At 38.8% G+C, this 18,362-nt stretch overlaps 1 protein-coding gene across 5 annotated transcripts in view; it reads right to left on the reverse strand.

Annotated features, from left to right (window-relative positions):
* SYTL3 (synaptotagmin like 3) overlaps positions 1–18,362 on the reverse strand; it is a 55,667-nt gene that overhangs the window by 12,785 nt on the left and 24,520 nt on the right. For all 5 annotated transcript variants that reach the window (XM_042445738.1, XM_042445737.1, XM_042445740.1 and 2 more), the window contains 9 exons: positions 17,843–17,894; positions 13,612–13,678; positions 11,571–11,643; positions 9,746–9,873; positions 8,414–8,554; positions 7,033–7,208; positions 3,847–3,949; positions 1,097–1,267; positions 48–174 (listed from right to left, as the gene is read on the reverse strand). In XM_042445738.1, the coding sequence (XP_042301672.1) occupies positions 48–174; positions 1,097–1,267; positions 3,847–3,949; positions 7,033–7,208; positions 8,414–8,554; positions 9,746–9,873; positions 11,571–11,643; positions 13,612–13,678; positions 17,843–17,894 (1,038 nt within the window). The remainder of the gene's footprint in view (positions 1–47; positions 175–1,096; positions 1,268–3,846; positions 3,950–7,032; positions 7,209–8,413; positions 8,555–9,745; positions 9,874–11,570; positions 11,644–13,611; positions 13,679–17,842; positions 17,895–18,362) is intronic.

The raw sequence follows: 18,362 nt of genomic DNA on the forward strand, positions 1-18,362 counted from the left end.
GCTTGCCTAGATTGGCTGAGAGTTTTGACAGTGAACCCAATACATACAGCCCTCTGTATTTTCTTTCAGCTGTTCTTCATACTGGTATCTTTTACACAGGGAAGGTAAAACCAGCTTTGCACGGACTAGAAGTTCTCCACTGTACTGAGCCACATTATCTCCAGATTTTTCAGGCTGTAGAGAAATTAAGAGAGAGAGATATGCACACACACACAAAAAAAAAAAGGTTGACCATTTATGACCATCTGTACATTCACCTCTTCATTCACATAATCAGTTGAGGTAGACATTATCAATTGATAAATGAGCCAAGAGTAAAAGTTTACCTATCATAATCACACCTATTATATGAGATAACAATATGGGAGTCTGGCTTCATATTTTGCTTAGTCATCTACTATTTGGGGGGGGGGTTACATGTTAGCTTAAAAGGTGCGGCTACATTTTTCCCCCCACTTCCCCCTCTTTTCCTCCATTTTAGGTTTCACATATCTGAAGGACTGTCACCTAAATAAGTGGTTCTCAAACTTTAGCTTTCCAGGTATGCTGTGGCCACAGAGCTTTTACACTGGCAGGAGGTTGGAGTAGATGAACTTGGATATACCTTTCAACTATGATTCCAGGAATAGGAATGCTTCATATATCAGACAAAAATCAGTTTTAATAAAAATGTTAAGAATTAAAAGTATACAGTACTATATATGTGTACATACTGTATATAATAAAACATATACACCTCACCACCCTACAAACACAGCTAGGGTCCTTTCACACTATAGCACTGTGATTCCATTCAGAATACCTGAATCCTACAGAATCTTAGAATTTGTAGTCTGAAGAGGCACTAGACCTCTGAGAATTCTAAATACGCCTCCCTAAACTTCAAATCTCAGGATTCCATAGGATGGAACCATGGCCCATAAAAGTCAAATCATAGTGCTATATTTGTGTAGCGTGAAAGGGTGCCAGGTTTGCTGAAGCCTTGTTTCAGCAAGGAATAAACAGAACCGTCTGAAATATGTATGTGTGTTTTTCCGTTCTGAATAAGCTTTGAATAAAATACATGTATACAAAACTACTATCAAGCCCAAATTACCTTTGCTTTGAGTTGATACCAGCTGAATGACTGAGTTGAATTGTCTTCAAAATCCCAAGATTCAAATGAGATCACCACCTCTCCAAGAAAAACTCGGCGTCTGAAAGTTCCAGAGTGCCACACGGACACCTGAAGCTGTCGGGTTTCCAGCTGGGAATACTCAGTTTTATACTGTAAACATGAACATTATAACTATTATAAGACAGAACTGGGCATTGCCCTCACTATCTAAGGTATCTAAAATGTCAGAAGTGTGGTGCAAGCCTCTGAGTTCTCCAGAACTTTTCATCAGGCAAGATGATACAAAAATTAGGAAATGAGTTGAATAACATGACTGTAGCACCTTTGAAACTATGAGGCTGTGCGCAAAGCCCTGAAGAGGCGGCCTCCAGCCGTCCTTTTTACAGCCAGATCGGGGCTGCGGCAATCGCATGCCGTGGCCCTGATCTGGCCTTTCCAGGGCTCCTTTTTTGTACCCTGAAAATGACACCAAAGCTGCAGTGCCACGGCTTTATGGTGCTCCTTCGGCACTGTGTTGTGCGGATGCAGTGCTGGAGGAACGCCATGATGCCATGCACTGTGCGGTGTGACGCGCAGCATTATGCCACCCTGGGGGCGGAGTCAGGATGTGCGTCATGTAGATGCTACACCCCGACACTGCTCCCTAGCTGACCTTTCAGGCCGGTCTGTACAGGGCCTAACTGAAAGAAAGAAGTTGGGAGCATGAGCTTTTGTAGACTTAAGTCAATGAAAGCTCATGCTACCAATTTTCTTTTTCCAGTTAGTCTCAAAGATACTACAAGATCTCCCTACATACTGATTCAAAGTCAAATTCAAAGTTTATTACCAATTATGGCCAAAGGCCTTTGCGTAAAACAACAGTACATACAATATACATACAAAATTCAAACCTGCATACTGATTCTACAGGCTAATACTGGCTGCTACCCTGAATTCTATCAGTAACCACCAACATTAAACTCATGGGCTTTACACAAAAGTTGGCTTTTAGAATATTCAGTGGGTCTATTCTATGTCCACAGTTAAACTTACTCATAAGATGGAAATGGCAAACAAATGTTAAGGAAAAAAAGATGTAAAAGTATACCCATTGTTGTTTGCTGGGATATATAGTTAATGGATGCTCTCCATACCTGAACGCTGTAACATAAACGTCTAGCCCATTATATAAAGCATTAACCAATTCTCACTAAAAAAAAATTACTCAAAGGCAGCTTTATAAGGTAGGATGGCATATCTAACTCATGCCATCATGCTTATTGCAAAGATCATGGAAGGAGCACATGAGGTGTGCTCATGAAAGGAGCACCTCTGCCCAGTTTTCAGGACTTCCAGTGCTAGGCAAATTATTTTTTAAAAAGAATGTGATGCTGTTAGTCATAGCAATTTTCGGAGCAACTTGGTATTCTCACTGGATGCACATTTTAAAAAGTAACTTGGTAATATGTAAAAGTAATGAGTTAGGTGGAACAAAGGAGTCCTTATGTTACCATTCCTTACATTACTTTTAAAAAGAGGCAAGACCTGAGGCAAGCCGTTGATGACCAAGATTCATGGAAATTTCATTCACAGGAATGGCATAAACTGAAGCTGATTTGACAACAAATAATAAAATTACCCCTTAAAGTAAGATGTGATGGGCAACACTGCCAGTACATGTTACTGCTCAGTTCTCCTCCCTTCTCCCTCAGCCCCCTAACACCTCCAATCCACCTTTCTCGAGGTTCAGTCTTGAAACTCTAATTCAACTTGACCTTCTGATGTTTAGAAGGAAGAGAGAACTACTATACCCTCTTGAAAGGTTAGGCAAAAGAAGGAACTCCAATAGATCAGACTTTACTTTACTTAAAGAAAGAAAAGCAGATCTCTTTGGTACAACTATTAAAGATAAAAGAAGCAATTAACTTTTTCATAGGTATGGTTAGCTTATAATGGTGTTTTCCATGTCTTGGTGTTCTGATTAACAGGCCTTTCTGTTCCACTAAGTTTTGAAAACGGTTTGGAAATCCATTCAGATCTATGTTCTGCCTATATGTAGTGCAGAGGACTATCTAAATATTGCACTGATGACTCACAGCAGAAAAGGAGCACTGAAATCTCCTAATGCTCTTTAAAGTGGCAATTGAAACTTTAAGTGAACAATCCTGTACAGGAATGAATGAGCAATTCACTGAGAAAAGAGGAAGAATATGCAGTGGATTTTAATTCCCTTCAGCTTCAGATGAATTCAGTCAGACTCATGCTTCATTGGCTGGAATTCTTCCTTTAAACTTCATAAACATAGATATTTTATGAAGCTGTTAGAAATTTAAAAGTTTAAAAGTACAGTAAAAGGTATTAAAAGTATTTGAAATTTGTCCTCTGCAAGATAAACAACTGATGTGTATTTATTCCAACAAGGGTTTTTACTTTTTAGTGCTGTCTTGATAGCTTTGGCAACAGCATAATTCAATTTTCCCATAGGAAAAAGGTGACTTTCTAACTTGCATGAGTCACTTTAAAGTACAATTTTGACCTATTCCTTTTATTTTAATAGTGTGCGTTGTTTCTTAAATCTAGATTGATTCTGATAGACAGGGATGGATGGTTTAGCTCAAATATGAAAACCTTCTTTAAGTATTGCTTCACAGAAAGGTCTCGTCCTGCCTACCCATTCTGTGAATGAGGATCTTGCTGTGGACACAGAAGACAGAGCGTAGGAATCTAGTAAAAAAGATTGCTTAGTGTACCTTTAATGTTTCTTGGAACAATGGATCCACTGTGTCCTTTTTGACAGAGGTCTTCCGTTTACTCTGTGGTGATTTATCAGGCAACAAGCAAGTCTTAACATACCTTACAACCAGAGACAGAGAGAGCAGTTAAGAGAAATGGAGGAAGGAACTAAAGCCACATGCTTGCTACTAATTTATCTTTGTGGCATTTTTTTCCTTTTTCTTTCATTTTCTTCTTTCATTCTGTACTATCAGTTTCTCTTTTGTTGCCCACAGGCTTCACTTTTACCAACCTCTCTTCAAGTGGCTCAGCCTCAGTATCATTGCAAGCCCTAAAACTAACATCACTCATACATACAACTATGGAAACCATCTATCATAACGGCATAATGAAAACTTACTTCTAAAAATGTATTAGCTAAAGCTATAGTTTCAAAGACACACACACTCACACACACCTAGTTACTGCTGTAGTCAGAGGGTTATTTTTTAAAACCAATTCTTTATTTTCTAATTACTCAAAAGTACCTCAAATCATTTATTTTTCAGGTTAAGGACTGAATTCATCAGGATGAAGCACAGCATGAGCCAACATTTGAACCATGTGATATATTTCTCCTCCATATTTAAGAGCCACATGTCTCTAACTATAAAAGTAACTCAAAGTTACAGATACACCAGAAAAGTAGTGAAGTGATACCTCAGCATTTTACAATTGTCAAATTGTAACTTCATTATTGGAGAAAAGTATAAAATAATAATAATAATAATAATAATATTTATTTGTATACCGCCCTGTGGCGAACCAATCCGGGCGGTTGACAACAGTGATTATAACAGAGTAAAATATAAATTTAAAAACATTATAATCCCTCCCTCCTTATAAAAGTATTAAAAAAATATGACAGATTAAAAACACAATATCAAAACATAAAATATAGTTAAAACAAACTAAAAACCCTGGTGTCCCTCTGGAGATCCTCAACCATCACTGAAGATGGGGCCACGAGAGGAAAGAGGGGATCAGGGAGGCCAGGCCGGGATGGTTAATCTGGAAAGGCCTGCCGGAAGAGATCCGTCTTGACAGCTTTTTTAAAGCTGTCTAATGATGTCAACTGACGGATCTCATCCGGCAGGTCATTCCAGAGTTTGGGGGCGACAGCAGAAAATGCCCTCTGGGAGGTCGCCGCAAGCCTAGATTTTAGAGGCTGCAGTAAGTTCCTCCCAGAGGACCGGAGAGCGCGGGGAGGATTATATGGGAGGAGGCGGTCCCTGAGATAGCTTGGACCCAAGCCATTTAGGGCTTTAAAGGTAATAACCAACACCTTGTACTGGGCCCGGAAGCTAATAGGCAGCCAGTGGAGGGACCTCAGAACCGGAGTAATGTGGTCCCGGTTCTGAGGTCCCTCCACTGGCCTGAAAGTTTTGTTATTTGTAACGTCTCCACGCTCTGCATATTAGGAATTTTGCTGATGATAAACAATATTGGTACCCCACTTCGTGTAGTGAAGTGGTTTTATGCATGCCATACCGTGTAACATAAAACCAAAGCCTTCCTTAAATTTCAATAGTAAATGGTAGAAAAGAGAATAGAGGAGCAATACATGTCCACAGATTTATTAATTGCTCTTATATTGGCTTGGTCTATCATGAGTTAATGGATTCAGGTATCAAACAAGCTACCTGTTATTTGAGATGTCATGGAGTGCCATCCATGGAATCAATGCTACCATCACCCAGTATGTGGCATTTTCTTGCTGTAGAAGGCAATACTGGTAGTAGCCTCAAGGTAAATTTTAGCAGCTTTCCCAATGAGAGGGAGAACAGGTATGTAGGTCCCGTCTAGAACAGTATCTGTCTGCATGGCATACCACCAAAGTTGTCAATTTAATCAAATAAATGAAACAAATTTGTTTTTAAATGTGTTTTAGAGACACAGTTATTCATATTTTAATTTGCTTGACTAATCTGAAGTTGACTTAGGCTTTTAAAGGTTTTTTAAAAAGACAAACCCCTTTTTAAAAAAGATTTTTAAAAGATATGATTTTATTATTTCCTTATTAATTCTAGATAGTACCATTGAATTGTGGCTGTTATTGATCTGTATTTATATTATTATTTTAGTGTCTGAACAGCCTTAAGACGGAAGCCCTTTAAAATACTGTAATTTATAAATACTTAAAATGAGTGCATAAAGATATGCCTAAACAACGCTTACAAAGATATTTGTCCAGAATCCAGTTTAGATTCTGCTTCATACTGTATTTTATTTTCTATCCAGCTTCTTGAAGTTTGTCTACAGTTTGTCACCCCCTGCTGGTCAATAAATGTCTCAAGAAATTTCTCTTGAAATTTTCCCTACTTAGAAGTACTGTAAATAAAATATTTGCAATCATTTGCAAATTACATTGATCATTTGATAGCTGCATAGACCACCTTCCCATTTATTTATATATTGAGAGCTTGTTCCTATACCAGCTAAAGTAAGTCCTTTGAAAGACAATAGCTCACCATTTTATAGCAAGGGTGGGTGAAGTGCAGACCACAGGTAGTTTGCAGCCCACAAGCCCCTCCATGCAACCCTTGCCCACCAGCACCCCCTCCCCAAATTTTAAAAATATTTCACATCACTAGAGAGCAATTTTCATTCAAAATTGTACAAACAGCCCCCCCAAAGCATACCAACTGCCAAAAGGTCATGACACAAAAACCCTCACAAAGCCCCCACTCCACCCCCAAATACCTTCTTTTTATATATGTCCTTCTCAAAATGGCAACCAGAAGTAACACAACACCACTTCCTGTCACCTTTATGGAAAGATAGAGATGAAAAGGAAGGCATTTGGAAGCTATTTTGGCACACTGGTGGGGGGGTGGAGTAGGGCCAGGAAGGTGAAATCTGTTTCCAGCCCCACAAAGTTGGTCACCCCTTATTTATACTCTTAGATTATACCAAATCATTCAGGGCCACTTCCATCCTTCAGTGTGCCAGTTAGAATTTCTGAATGTTCAGCATTAACTCTTTGCTTCCTTTACTCCTCACCATGTCCCTAGAAAACCAATCTGCTTCTTCCTTTTGACAAGTACATTAAAACAAAGGAAAATGTAAATTTATAGTGTCAAAGAAGCACTGATTTTATTGACTTGGCAGGCATTAAATTTTTATACCTTATGATTTGCAAAGGTAAAACAAAACAAGCTTACGGATTGCATTTTTTCTTCTCTTCCCCATAAGCTAGGTTTTTGCAGGCCCCGATGCACACTTCTAACGTTCCAGTTCTGAAGACATATTTGATGGCAAATTCTATTTCACCACTGACATCAGCTATATCAAAGTTCCCTGCCTCTGTGCATGTGCTGCTAACGCTGTATAAACTACCCTATAATATGACAAGGAATGAATACAATGTAAATTAAGACATCATATAATTGTACAAATACATTTAAGGCAGCATCATTCATTGGTCAGTATTTTAGGCCTAAGGTGAATGGTACCAAATCAGAATCCTGGAATATAATGATCGTCTTCTAAATCATCATCCACATCCTAATCTTCTTCAGCGAAGAAGGTTCCCTATATGCCTGACTTGCCCGCACAACTATCTCTCCCAGATTAATAGAGCTGTATCATAGCCTGGATATCCTACTCTAAAAGTGAATGTGTAAGCATTACTTTAAAAGATAATGTGTTGCTGTCACCCCCTACTTTGACACTGCCCATTACTAATGTTACTAATGCATTGCTGTTTCTTTTTTCAGAAAACCAATTTTAAAAATGCAAAATATCCTCACAAAAAGTAACATTTGAGCTAACAAGTAAAGCACTTTTTAAAATTGCAGTGTTGTTGTTGTTAATGTTTAAAAGAATTAGAAATAGCATTATTGGCACACTTACTGAGAAAAAGTAACAATATCACTGTTAACAACTCACTTCAAAACTCTGTGCTGTGTCCCTACATATTCTGCTACTAGGAACCATAGTAAGGTCATTTGTATATCTAATCAATATATACAAATTGACAGAGGATAGCACATCACTTCTCTCTCAAAGAGTGCCTCCTTAAAGCAGTGATTAAACTTGGAAGACAGAGGGGAAATTTTTAATAGTTTGGTGTGTACCCTTCAATTGTCCTGATTTGGCAGGGATACTTCCAATTAATCTTCTGCCATCCAATTTTTTTCAGTTGCTTTTAAAATGTCTGAGTTTCTCCCTCCTTCTCCCATTTTTCCCCTTCATCATTGGCTTACTTCAATTGCTGCAAACAGAGTTCAAAGTATAAAAGGAGTTTGCACTCAGTTAACTCAATAGGGAGAAGAGGGGGCAGAATCTTGCCCTTTCCAGTAGGCACAGGAAAAAGTAAACTCTTGCAACCTCTCCTAGCTTGTGCATTTTTCCTCATTAATTTTTGCCATATTGACCACACTCTGATCTTGCTTGGCTTCATGTATCTAAATTTCATCTGTAAAATGTTGGAAGATATGATTTGGCTGAAAACAGTTGCAGTGAATTTTTAAAATTTAGGAATCGCTTGCATCTTCATGCAAAATGATAAAATCACAGGATTAACATAGGATCACTACTTACACTTCTTATGCCTGCAGAAAATACAGTTTCACTTGTAGAACTGGATAGAATGAACTCTTCACTAGAAGTATTTTTGAAAGCAGTTTCATTGTTGTCTTGTTCCCCACTTATGAGATGCTGAAGACTTGGGGATTCTTTTAACTGTAGGAAAAGATACAGATGTGCTAGATTTTTCTTTATTTTAATTTATATTTATTTTAAAATAATATCCTCCTTTTCTTATCAAATAAACTCGTAGTGGTTTACAAAAATCACAAAGTACACAAAATAAAACAGTCATATCCAAAATTACAGTAAGAGCCATCCAAATTACTAAAATCAATTTATACTTAAATGAAGAGTAAGACAAAACACCTTAGCTCAAAATGAGATAACTTTAATCCACACTAAAAGCCTGGGGGAAACAGAGGTCTTAGCTGCTATCTGAAGCCAAAAAAGGCATCCAACTGAACCTCTCTGGGAAAACAGGTTCACAACCTGGGTTCCATTATTTAAACAAAATGCCTGTTTAATTGTTAAGATAGTCATTCCAGTGATACACTTTATAGCAGATGAAGTTGTATGATAGTATCTCATTCCAGAGGACTTTCTCATTCAGTTCAGTGGAAGACACAGGCTTGTACATGCATCAATTAATCTCTATGAAAGTAACCTGTCTATTATAGTGGATAGAACAGGCCAACACAACCAAAATTTTCCTCAACAGCTGCTCTCAACTCTCTCTTCTTGGGATAGTCTATCAGTGATGGTTAACCTTTTACAGACCGAGCGCCCAAACTGCAACCCAGACCCCACTTATTTATTGCAAAGTGCCCCATCCCTTTGGCTTTCTAATAAGAAACTCTGGCAAACTCTGTGCTAGGGCGACAGCATGTGTGCCCACAGAGAGGGCTCTGAGTGCCACCTCTGGCACACATGCCATAGGTTCGCCATCACTGGTGGTAAGGTGGGGAGACAAAGTATTTCCAGTTACACAAAAGTGTGCTCACTGAATTAAGGACAGAAAAACATCACTAGTGTGAAATTCTAACATTTTCTCTATTTCATTCAAAGAACTGTATATATTTTCTGGTTGCAAAAGCTGTAGACATTGTTATAGTCCTAAGGTCAGAATGGTAGTCCTATGAGTATCATTATTTTTAAACAGTCTTTCAAAACACACTTGTCCCTCGATGTTCCCGGTCTTGCCATTCACATCCCTCAGTCTTTTGTGAATGGCAAGTACCAAGGGACAAAATGGTGTGTGCAGCCATTCGTAGGGAGGGGGGTCCAGAACGGATCCCCTGCAAAAACAGAGGGGTGACTGTATTCTGAATGTTTATAACTCAGTACCTTGGAGGCCATATCAATTGCAGTATCAGACATGGTTCTCCTTTCCTTCAGTGGATCCATTTCTTGCACATAATTTGCTGTTAGAAAACCCTTCTCAGCTGTCATATCATTTTGGGACTTTGACATTTCTAGAAAAGAGAACATGTGAAGAAAAACCTGTCAAATGAATCCAGCATGTTTATCTTTAAGAATGTAGTTTAATGTCTTGTAGCATCAGTGTGATGTAGTGGTTTGAGCAGTGGACTATGACTCTGGAGTTCAGTTCCCAGTTTGGCCATGAAACCCCCTGGGTGATCCTGGGCATGTCACATGTTCTCAGCCTCAGGGCATGGCAATGGTAAACCTCCCCTGAAAAATGTTGCCAGGAAAAACCTATGCTAGGTTTGCCTTAGGATAGCCATAAATTGGAAATGACATGAAGGCACATGGCAACAACAAGTTATGAATGTAGTATAGATCTTTTGGAAAAAATATAAAAAATAAAGATTGTGGTACTGAAATTTACCAACACATTATAATCATGTACAGATCAGATTTATAAAAATAAAATGTGGAGGTACCAAAATAAAAGGTATAAAATACAAGCTTTACATAATTGCCTAAATGTTTCACCTTTTTAAGCTTCTTAATGGAACAAGCTGTTAATACTGTGTCTACCTATGAGCTATTTTTAAAAGGATATTGCATTAGAAGGGAAGGGCCATGGCTCAATGCACATGAGCCAGTGGTTTGCATGCAGAAAACTTTTAACAAATTAGTTCCAAGCCCTGTACTGCGTCTCCACCTATTGCCTGCTGTCAGGAAATGATGTAAGGCCATTTTTACATATAAACAACATATACAAGCTCACAGAAGCATCTTCAGGTGAAACTGAGAAAGATGCCTCTTGGAAACTATGGACAGCTATTTTTAGTTAGTGCACAATGCACCCATGGGAAATGGTTGGAAAAATCCATTCAACAAAAGACATACTTTTACAATCATCTCCCATGGGAAGAGAAGTGAAGCACTACGACGTCATGCAGTAAGCCATGGAGAAAGCTGCTACTCTCTGGGTCTGTTTCTACTTTGTTTTCTTGTGCGATAAGGCTATTAGATAACCCTCTTCGTTCCTGAAAGGCATCAGCATTGTTTTTTTTCTGTTGACAAACCTCCTTTGGAGTGCACAATGTAGAAGGTCATCCAGCTTTTCTGCAAATAACGTGGGATGGAGGTTTTCATATTTTTTTTTAAACAAATATGATGCTTATAGCAAATACCAATGCAACAGAAGGAAAGGGGAGGAGAAAGGGAAGTGAGGAAAGGCAAAAAGGAGGAAACACCCATACTCTAACTTAGGGCATGGGAAAGCTATTTGTTTGAACTATAACTCCGGAAACTCTCAATTAGAATGCCCACTAATTTTGGGGACAACAATCCAAAAAATTAACTTTTCCTAGCTCTTTTTAAATTATCATTAAATTGCATCCTTTATTATTTTAGTGGTATGTTTTCATCAACTAAGTAATCAAACCATGGGAAAGGAAACTCAGTTATGACTTTTCCTCTGCTAAGTGGACAGATCCATCCTCTCTAACTGTTGACTATGAAGCCCATTCAGACTACATGATTATGGTGATATCATTCCACTTTAGCTGCCAAAATCCTGTGCTTTGCAGTCCTGATGAGGCACAAGAGCTCTCTGGCTAAGAATTCTAAATACTTCTCCCTACACTTCAAATCCCAGGATTCCATAGGATGTTGCTATGACAGTTAAAACAGCACTATAATTGTGTAATGGGCCCATGTAGTATTAAAATGCAGCAAAGTCCTTGCGAACACTTACTTCTGATGTGTGTAGTAAATGACAGAAATAGGTTTTCCATAGACCTGTGGAAACTTTTACTCTGGTCATGTTCCTGCAAACACAAGTGGGGGGGGGGGGGAGAGAAAAGATAAAATGATAAATGAAGAAGTTGTTTTCTCAATGATGTCTATATCACATGCTCATCAGAAGTTTCAACAGAAGCTTGTGTGCAAGATTGCCAACAGAGCTAGTATTTCTGTAGCCAAGCAATTAGGAGAAATGCTTTGGCATTGGAGTGGAATTGGGGGCCTTTGCTAAAAAGGACAGAAAGGCCAGCTCAGAGCTTGTGTGTCTACCAAAGCATGCAAGTGCGGTAATTATGTTCGTAATAAAAGCAAATAACGTACCTGGATTATTGGTATGATTTCTGTAAATATTTTTGCACAATTTTTTTCAGGGTAAGGATTTTAGCAAGCCTTGAAATGGGTAGTTACTGGTATGAACAGGAGTATGTTTTGCTAGACATGTGTGTACACGTTTGCAAGCACAGAGACAAGTAAGTATCCAATTTAAGATTTGCTAAATTCTATATTTTACCTTACAAAAGCTAGTAAGTTTAGCTGTAGTCTTGAAGCTGGAGAGCCATGTAACTTAATAAGATTGTGAGGAATATCCTCACCCCAAATACTGGTGAAGAAAGCCAGGTGAACAAAAGAACCATGTAGATAATCATAGAATTATAGAATCATAGAGTTGGAAGAGACCGCAAGGGCCATCCAGTCCAACCCCCTACCTTGCAGGAACTCTCAGTCAAAGCATCCCCGACAGATGGCCTTCCAGCCTCTGTTTAAAGACCTCCAAGGAGGGAGACTCCACTACTCTCCAAGGAAGGAGTGTGTTCCACTGTCCAACAGCCCTTACTGTCAGGAAGTTCTTCCTAATGTTGAGATGGAATCTCTTTTCCTGTAGCTTGCATCCATTGCTCCGGTTCCTAGTCTCTGGAGCAGCAGAAAACAAGTCAGCTCCCTCCTTAATATGACATCCCTTCAAGTATTTAGGGATGTCATATTGAGGAGGGAGCTGACTTGTTCTCTTCACCCTACTTTATCTCCCTGCATATCGTCTTGCTCACTACATTTCTTCCAGCAAGATTCATTTAATGTTCTGGAGCATGATGACTCGCAGAAAAACTCTGTTTGGAGACAGAGTGCATGATCCAAACATCCTCACAGGCATCAAAGAAGGCCTTCTTGGTGGTTGCTCCTGTGTTGTGGAACTCCCCTCCAAGGAGACTACAACTAGTTTCCCTGTTGCCTTTGCTGCCACACAAAAACCTTTTTAGTCAGATAGGCTTTTGACAACTGGAAGGCAGTGGAGGAAAGGGGTTTTGTTTATTTTTCCTTAACTTACAAATTGTATCTGATATGGTTGTTTCAGAATGATAACCTATTTAATAATCTTTTAATATTGTAACTTACTATGTTTTTTGTTTTATCTGTGTTTTAATAATGTTGTAAGCCACTTGAAGTTGCAGTGATGAGGAAAAGTTGAGATATAAATTAAATAAATAAATAACTTGCACATGTATAATAAATCATACATTTATAAATATTATGAATAGGTAAACAACCTGCAACATATGGTGACAAAGGCTAACACTTCTTATCTATATATCTCTTTACATCTAACCCCTTTCATATGTTGGTTCTTATATCACTGCAGGAATTCCATGTTAAAACCAATGAATTTTGTGCTATTATTTCTAGTCTGACCCTGAAAAACCTAAAAAAAACACATAAAGATAGGAATGTCAGATTAAGAACTGGAGAGGGTACCTATTTTAGCAAATATTGCTTATACCAACATCTGAAATTCCCTCTTCTACAATCATTAAAGTATTGGTGTCCTCTGCAGTTTTCAATCCAGCAACCTTACTTACAAATCAAAAGTCTGCCAGGCAGAAAGACTAAAAAGTTAAAAGAAAAAAAAACATTATGTGTAACAAAAATAATAGCTAGCAATACTCATAGATGTATGTTTAGAAGGTCCCTAGAATTGAAAAAACAAAATTATACATTACCACAGTATTAACTCCAGTTGTGGACTCAGCAAATGGAGGGGGAGTTGGAGGAACAACCGATATGTTACTGAGAATTTAAAAGAAAAAATACAGCCAAAATGATATAAGCACATTTCTGCAAAGTTTTGTTCATTATAACTACCTCCTTCCACTTTTCCAAAACAAAACAAATATCTAATTCATGAGCCATCATCCTAAGAAATTGCTCAAGATTGTTCACAATAAATATAATGACAGCAACACAATATATAACTGCAAAAAAGAATCAGAACAAAGAGTAATAAACATTTGAAAATAAATAACAATCTAGAGTAAGGTCTTCATCTATCTAAAGGAATATAAAAAGGGGGAGTAATGGAACTTCCTTGGAATACGATTCCACAACTAAGATATCACAGCTGAATAGATCATGCTTCAAATCCTACTGAGGGGTGAAACAGACTTCCCCAAAAGGGCAGATTGGAGCTGCCTGATGTTGTTCACCCCAGCGCTGTGGCAACCACATGCTGTGGCCTCAATCTGCCCCGGAGCTTGCCCAAATAGTAGCGGAAAAGATCTGCTCTTATTTGGATGGGTAAAAAACATAGGGTGGCTTCAAGCCACTCCAGGCGCATGTGGCATCAAAACGCCATGCCCCCGGAGGGTCTTGAAGCTGCCTCTATGTGGTTGGCTGAGCAGCTTCTGGGGGTCTTGGGAGTGAGCGGCATCAAAACTCCGTGCCCGCAAGCCACCCAGAAGCCAGCTTTTGCAGCCGGTCTATTCCAGCCCTGAGTTTAACTTCCCAAATAGGTCAGACACCCTGATAATATCTCGGTAGCCTACTGCAGTACTTTGAGATTCTTATTACTTAAGGATATTATATAACTGTACTTGAAGGTCAGCCACAAACCTAGTAAGAGAAAGTGCCTTTGAAGTTCTTTGGTTCCAATTGTACCATGGGAACCCAAAGAGCTCATTTTACACAAAGGTTTGTGTGTCATCTCCCACACTACCCACACTGGACTAGTATGGAGACCAACATACAGTAACACCTTGCTTCTCGATGTCTAAGGACTTTATCACACAGACAAAAAAGATGGGAGCATAGCAGGATGCTCCCATCAATATTGCACAATAGTGTGAAGATTTTCACACGATGTTGCGCGATATTGTGATTATCCTGCTATTATCGCATCAATAAAGAGGAATTCTAGTGCTGCTTTTTATTCATAGAAAAATTCATGAATAAAAAGTGGTGCTAGGATTCTTCTCTAGTCAGATGATAATCACAGGACAATCATGATATCGCACAACATCGTGTAAAAATCTTTGCTCTATTGCGGAATATTGATTGGAGAATCCCGCTATGCTTCTGTTTTTTTAGTTTTTGTTTTGTTTTCTTTTTTGGTCCATGTAATAAAGTCCTAACATACTGGTGAAATCCTGTATCTTATTACAATGAGTTGTAACAGGTCAGGGTTGTTCAATGGTCAGTTTTGTGACCTGGAAATAAACCTATACAGTACAGAGTGCAACATGGTCTAGCCTAGAGGGTATAACATATATGGGGTAAGCTATAATAAAGAAGGCTAAATACATTAGAGTATATGTGGATGTATCAGTGAGAACCTGGCCACTACTTATGTCTAGGGGAAATGCATACTAAAAATAAATACTGTAAGAGGTGAAAACACCAGCGCTTCTAAAAAACATTGTAGGATGTGAGCAGATGTGACTTATAATAGCCTCCTAGCAGATATGATGCCCACTTAATTATCTTGTAATCAAGATGAGAAAACATCCAGTGGATTTGATGGAAAATAACCATTCTAGCTAGTTCACTGGTTGAAGCAATTGGGATGGTAGGCAGCCAAAGAGTCCAAATGTTTTGAGGTGGACTCATATATAAGGATCTCTGTTTTGACTGGATATCATAAGTGAGGAATAGTTAAATAAATCTTTTGATTTATTTTTCATTGGACAACTAATAGCCTGGGAGAGGCTAGGTAGAGAATAAAAAGGTCATGATAGAGCCAACAGATTAGATTGCTTTGCAGTCTGAACCAATTAAGAACACTGCCCATGACAACTGTACTGTTCCTGAAAACTGATGAACTGCCCAGATATGCTGAATGATATGCTAAATGATAGACCATGCTGGTAAATGAGAGAAAGTCTTTCCTCTCATGCAGGCAATGCTAAAATAGATATATTTCATAGAATCATAAAATCAAGGGCCATCCAGTCCAACCGCTGCCATGCAGGAAAGCACCCCTGACAGAAGGCCATTCAGCCTCTGTCTAAAGACCTCCAAAAAGGCAACTCCAGTGCATTCCACTGTTGAACAGCTCTTACTATCAGGAAGTTCCTCCTAATGTTGAGGTGGAATCTCTTTTCCTTTAGGTTGCATCCACTGTTCCATGTCATATTCTCTGGAGCAGCAGAAACCAAGCTTGCTCCATCCTCAATATGATACCCCTTCAAATACTTAAACAGGGCTATCATATCACCTCTTAACCATCTCTTCTCCAGACTAAACGTCTAAATCTTTCCACATAAGGCATGGTTTCCAGAACCTTCACCATTTTGGTCACCCTCCTCTGGACACGCTCCAGCTTGTAAACATATTGTGCATAATGATGTACAATACCACCACTGCAATGTATGAGTCAATATGTGTACCCCAGAAGATGCAGGCAAACAAATACTGAATTGTTAGAGTGGTCATAGTAGATCTGAGAATATTCCTAGTATCTTCTCTGAGACTGCAAGCAGTCCTTGGCCAACAAATCTAAAAACTCCATGTTACTTCACTGGTATCCTGAGAAATGTTGCTTCTGCATGGATGTCACTACTTGTGGCTTACCAAAGATAACTGGTTGGCTGCTGCCTTTGGCCTAATTCAACATAGCTCTATTAACAGAATCATAGACTTCTAGAGTTAGAAAATACCCCAAGGATAATCTAATTTAATATCTTGTCAATGTAGGAAATCCACAGTTAAAGCAATCCTGGCAGATATCCATCCAACCTTTGCTTCTGTGCTTCCAGTAAAGGAGAGTGCAGCATCCCCCCTGAGCCAATCCATTTCCATTGCTGAACTGCTCTTACCATTAGGCAGTCAAGATCTCCTTTCTCATAATTTGAATCCATTGATTCAGGTGCTACCCTCTGGATCTGCAGGGGGAAACCTGGATCCATGTTCTGTATGACAGTCCTTCAGTTATTTGAAGATGACTATCATGCTACCTTCTAAATCTTCTCTTCTGCAGGGTAAAAATTCCCAGCTCACTCAACTATTCTTCATATAGCTTGATTTCCAGAGCCTTGACCATCTTTGTTGTCTAACTCTACAAATGGTTCAGTTTGTCAAAATTCTTCTTAAATTGAAATGTTCTTTACTTCTCTTGGTGTGCACAATGAGACCTGGCTGAATACAAGCCAAATAGAGTACATGTTCACCATCTTAAAAAGTGGAATTATAATGGACATGGAGGCTATCACTACAAATGGCAGCCCTGTATCAATGTCCCAAATCTTGCTCTGTAATGTCTAATCTTCTCCCATGTCCCAGTATTACAACTCTGTGTCTTTCCTAAGCCCTGCTTCACATGATTGGCTTGCACAGTGTCATAGGCAGGAATCACTGAGCCCCTGCTGAAGACCACAACTAAGTCACTCATTCTCATTGTACATTCTCCAAAAAAACCCTGCTCCTCCTCCCTCATCTTGCTGTTACTGGTTTTTCACCTGCCTCATCTAAGCATGGAAGACATGACAAAAGTATTGCATTCAACCTCTGGAAAGTTGTGTGGATTAGAGACAAAAGGAAAGAACAAGTGTGTATTCAGCAGTATTCTGGAGAGGAGGGGAAAGATCAGGAGAGAGCATCTTGACAGAAGCCTCCCTAAAAATAGAAGCCACTCACAACATGAGTGGGGGAACAAACAAAATAATAACATCAGGGTATGCCATAAAATATTCTACACACTGAAAGCAGGAGACATGGGGATCTTGACATGGGGCTGCCATTTATGGTAGCAATCCTATTTATTACATTTCATACTACCTGAAGTCATCCAAGGAGTGTAAAGGCACAAGAAGTCTTTGTGATCTGCTTGTTGTATTACAAGGTTTTAACAAAAAAAAACTGACACTTTCTGAAACCTCAGGGACAACTTATTTGGGTTATGCAATACATCCTTTGTACCATATCAGTGTCTTCAAAATGGGTCAACCTTCTCGTCCTTACCTTAGTAGCTGATAAGATTTCAAGAGCTTTGCACCGGCAGTTTCACGTCTACCTATAAAGCGAGACGAGAGCCCAACAAAGCCATTTACAAACAGGATATTTGCACTCAGATATCAATTTGTGTTTTTGATCAGCTTTTTTTTTTGATACAATTGCATTTTGCAAAACATTAAATGCCCTCAAAAAATTATGAGTCATTGCCCTTAAAACAGGATTTAAAGGGTTTTTTCCCCTGTTCTCAGTTCAACCATTTTGTCAGAATGGATGAGAGAAAACCGTACTACAGCTGAAATATTCACAGTCACAGAACTACATTGTAATATAATGCAGCACGCTTCCCTTTCTACACATAACTCAACTTGAACCACTGCAAATCTGCACAACAGCCCACCATTCAAGTCCAAGAATTCACAAAGATAATTTCTGTCCTTATACAATTTTAGATTGATAACCAGCTAAAAGGGAAACAATCTATATGATTCCATTATTAATTACTCACATGTAAAAAAATTAATAATAC

Source organism: Sceloporus undulatus, chromosome 1 (assembly GCF_019175285.1).
Source record: "Sceloporus undulatus isolate JIND9_A2432 ecotype Alabama chromosome 1, SceUnd_v1.1, whole genome shotgun sequence".
NCBI lineage: Eukaryota > Metazoa > Chordata > Lepidosauria > Squamata > Phrynosomatidae > Sceloporus > Sceloporus undulatus.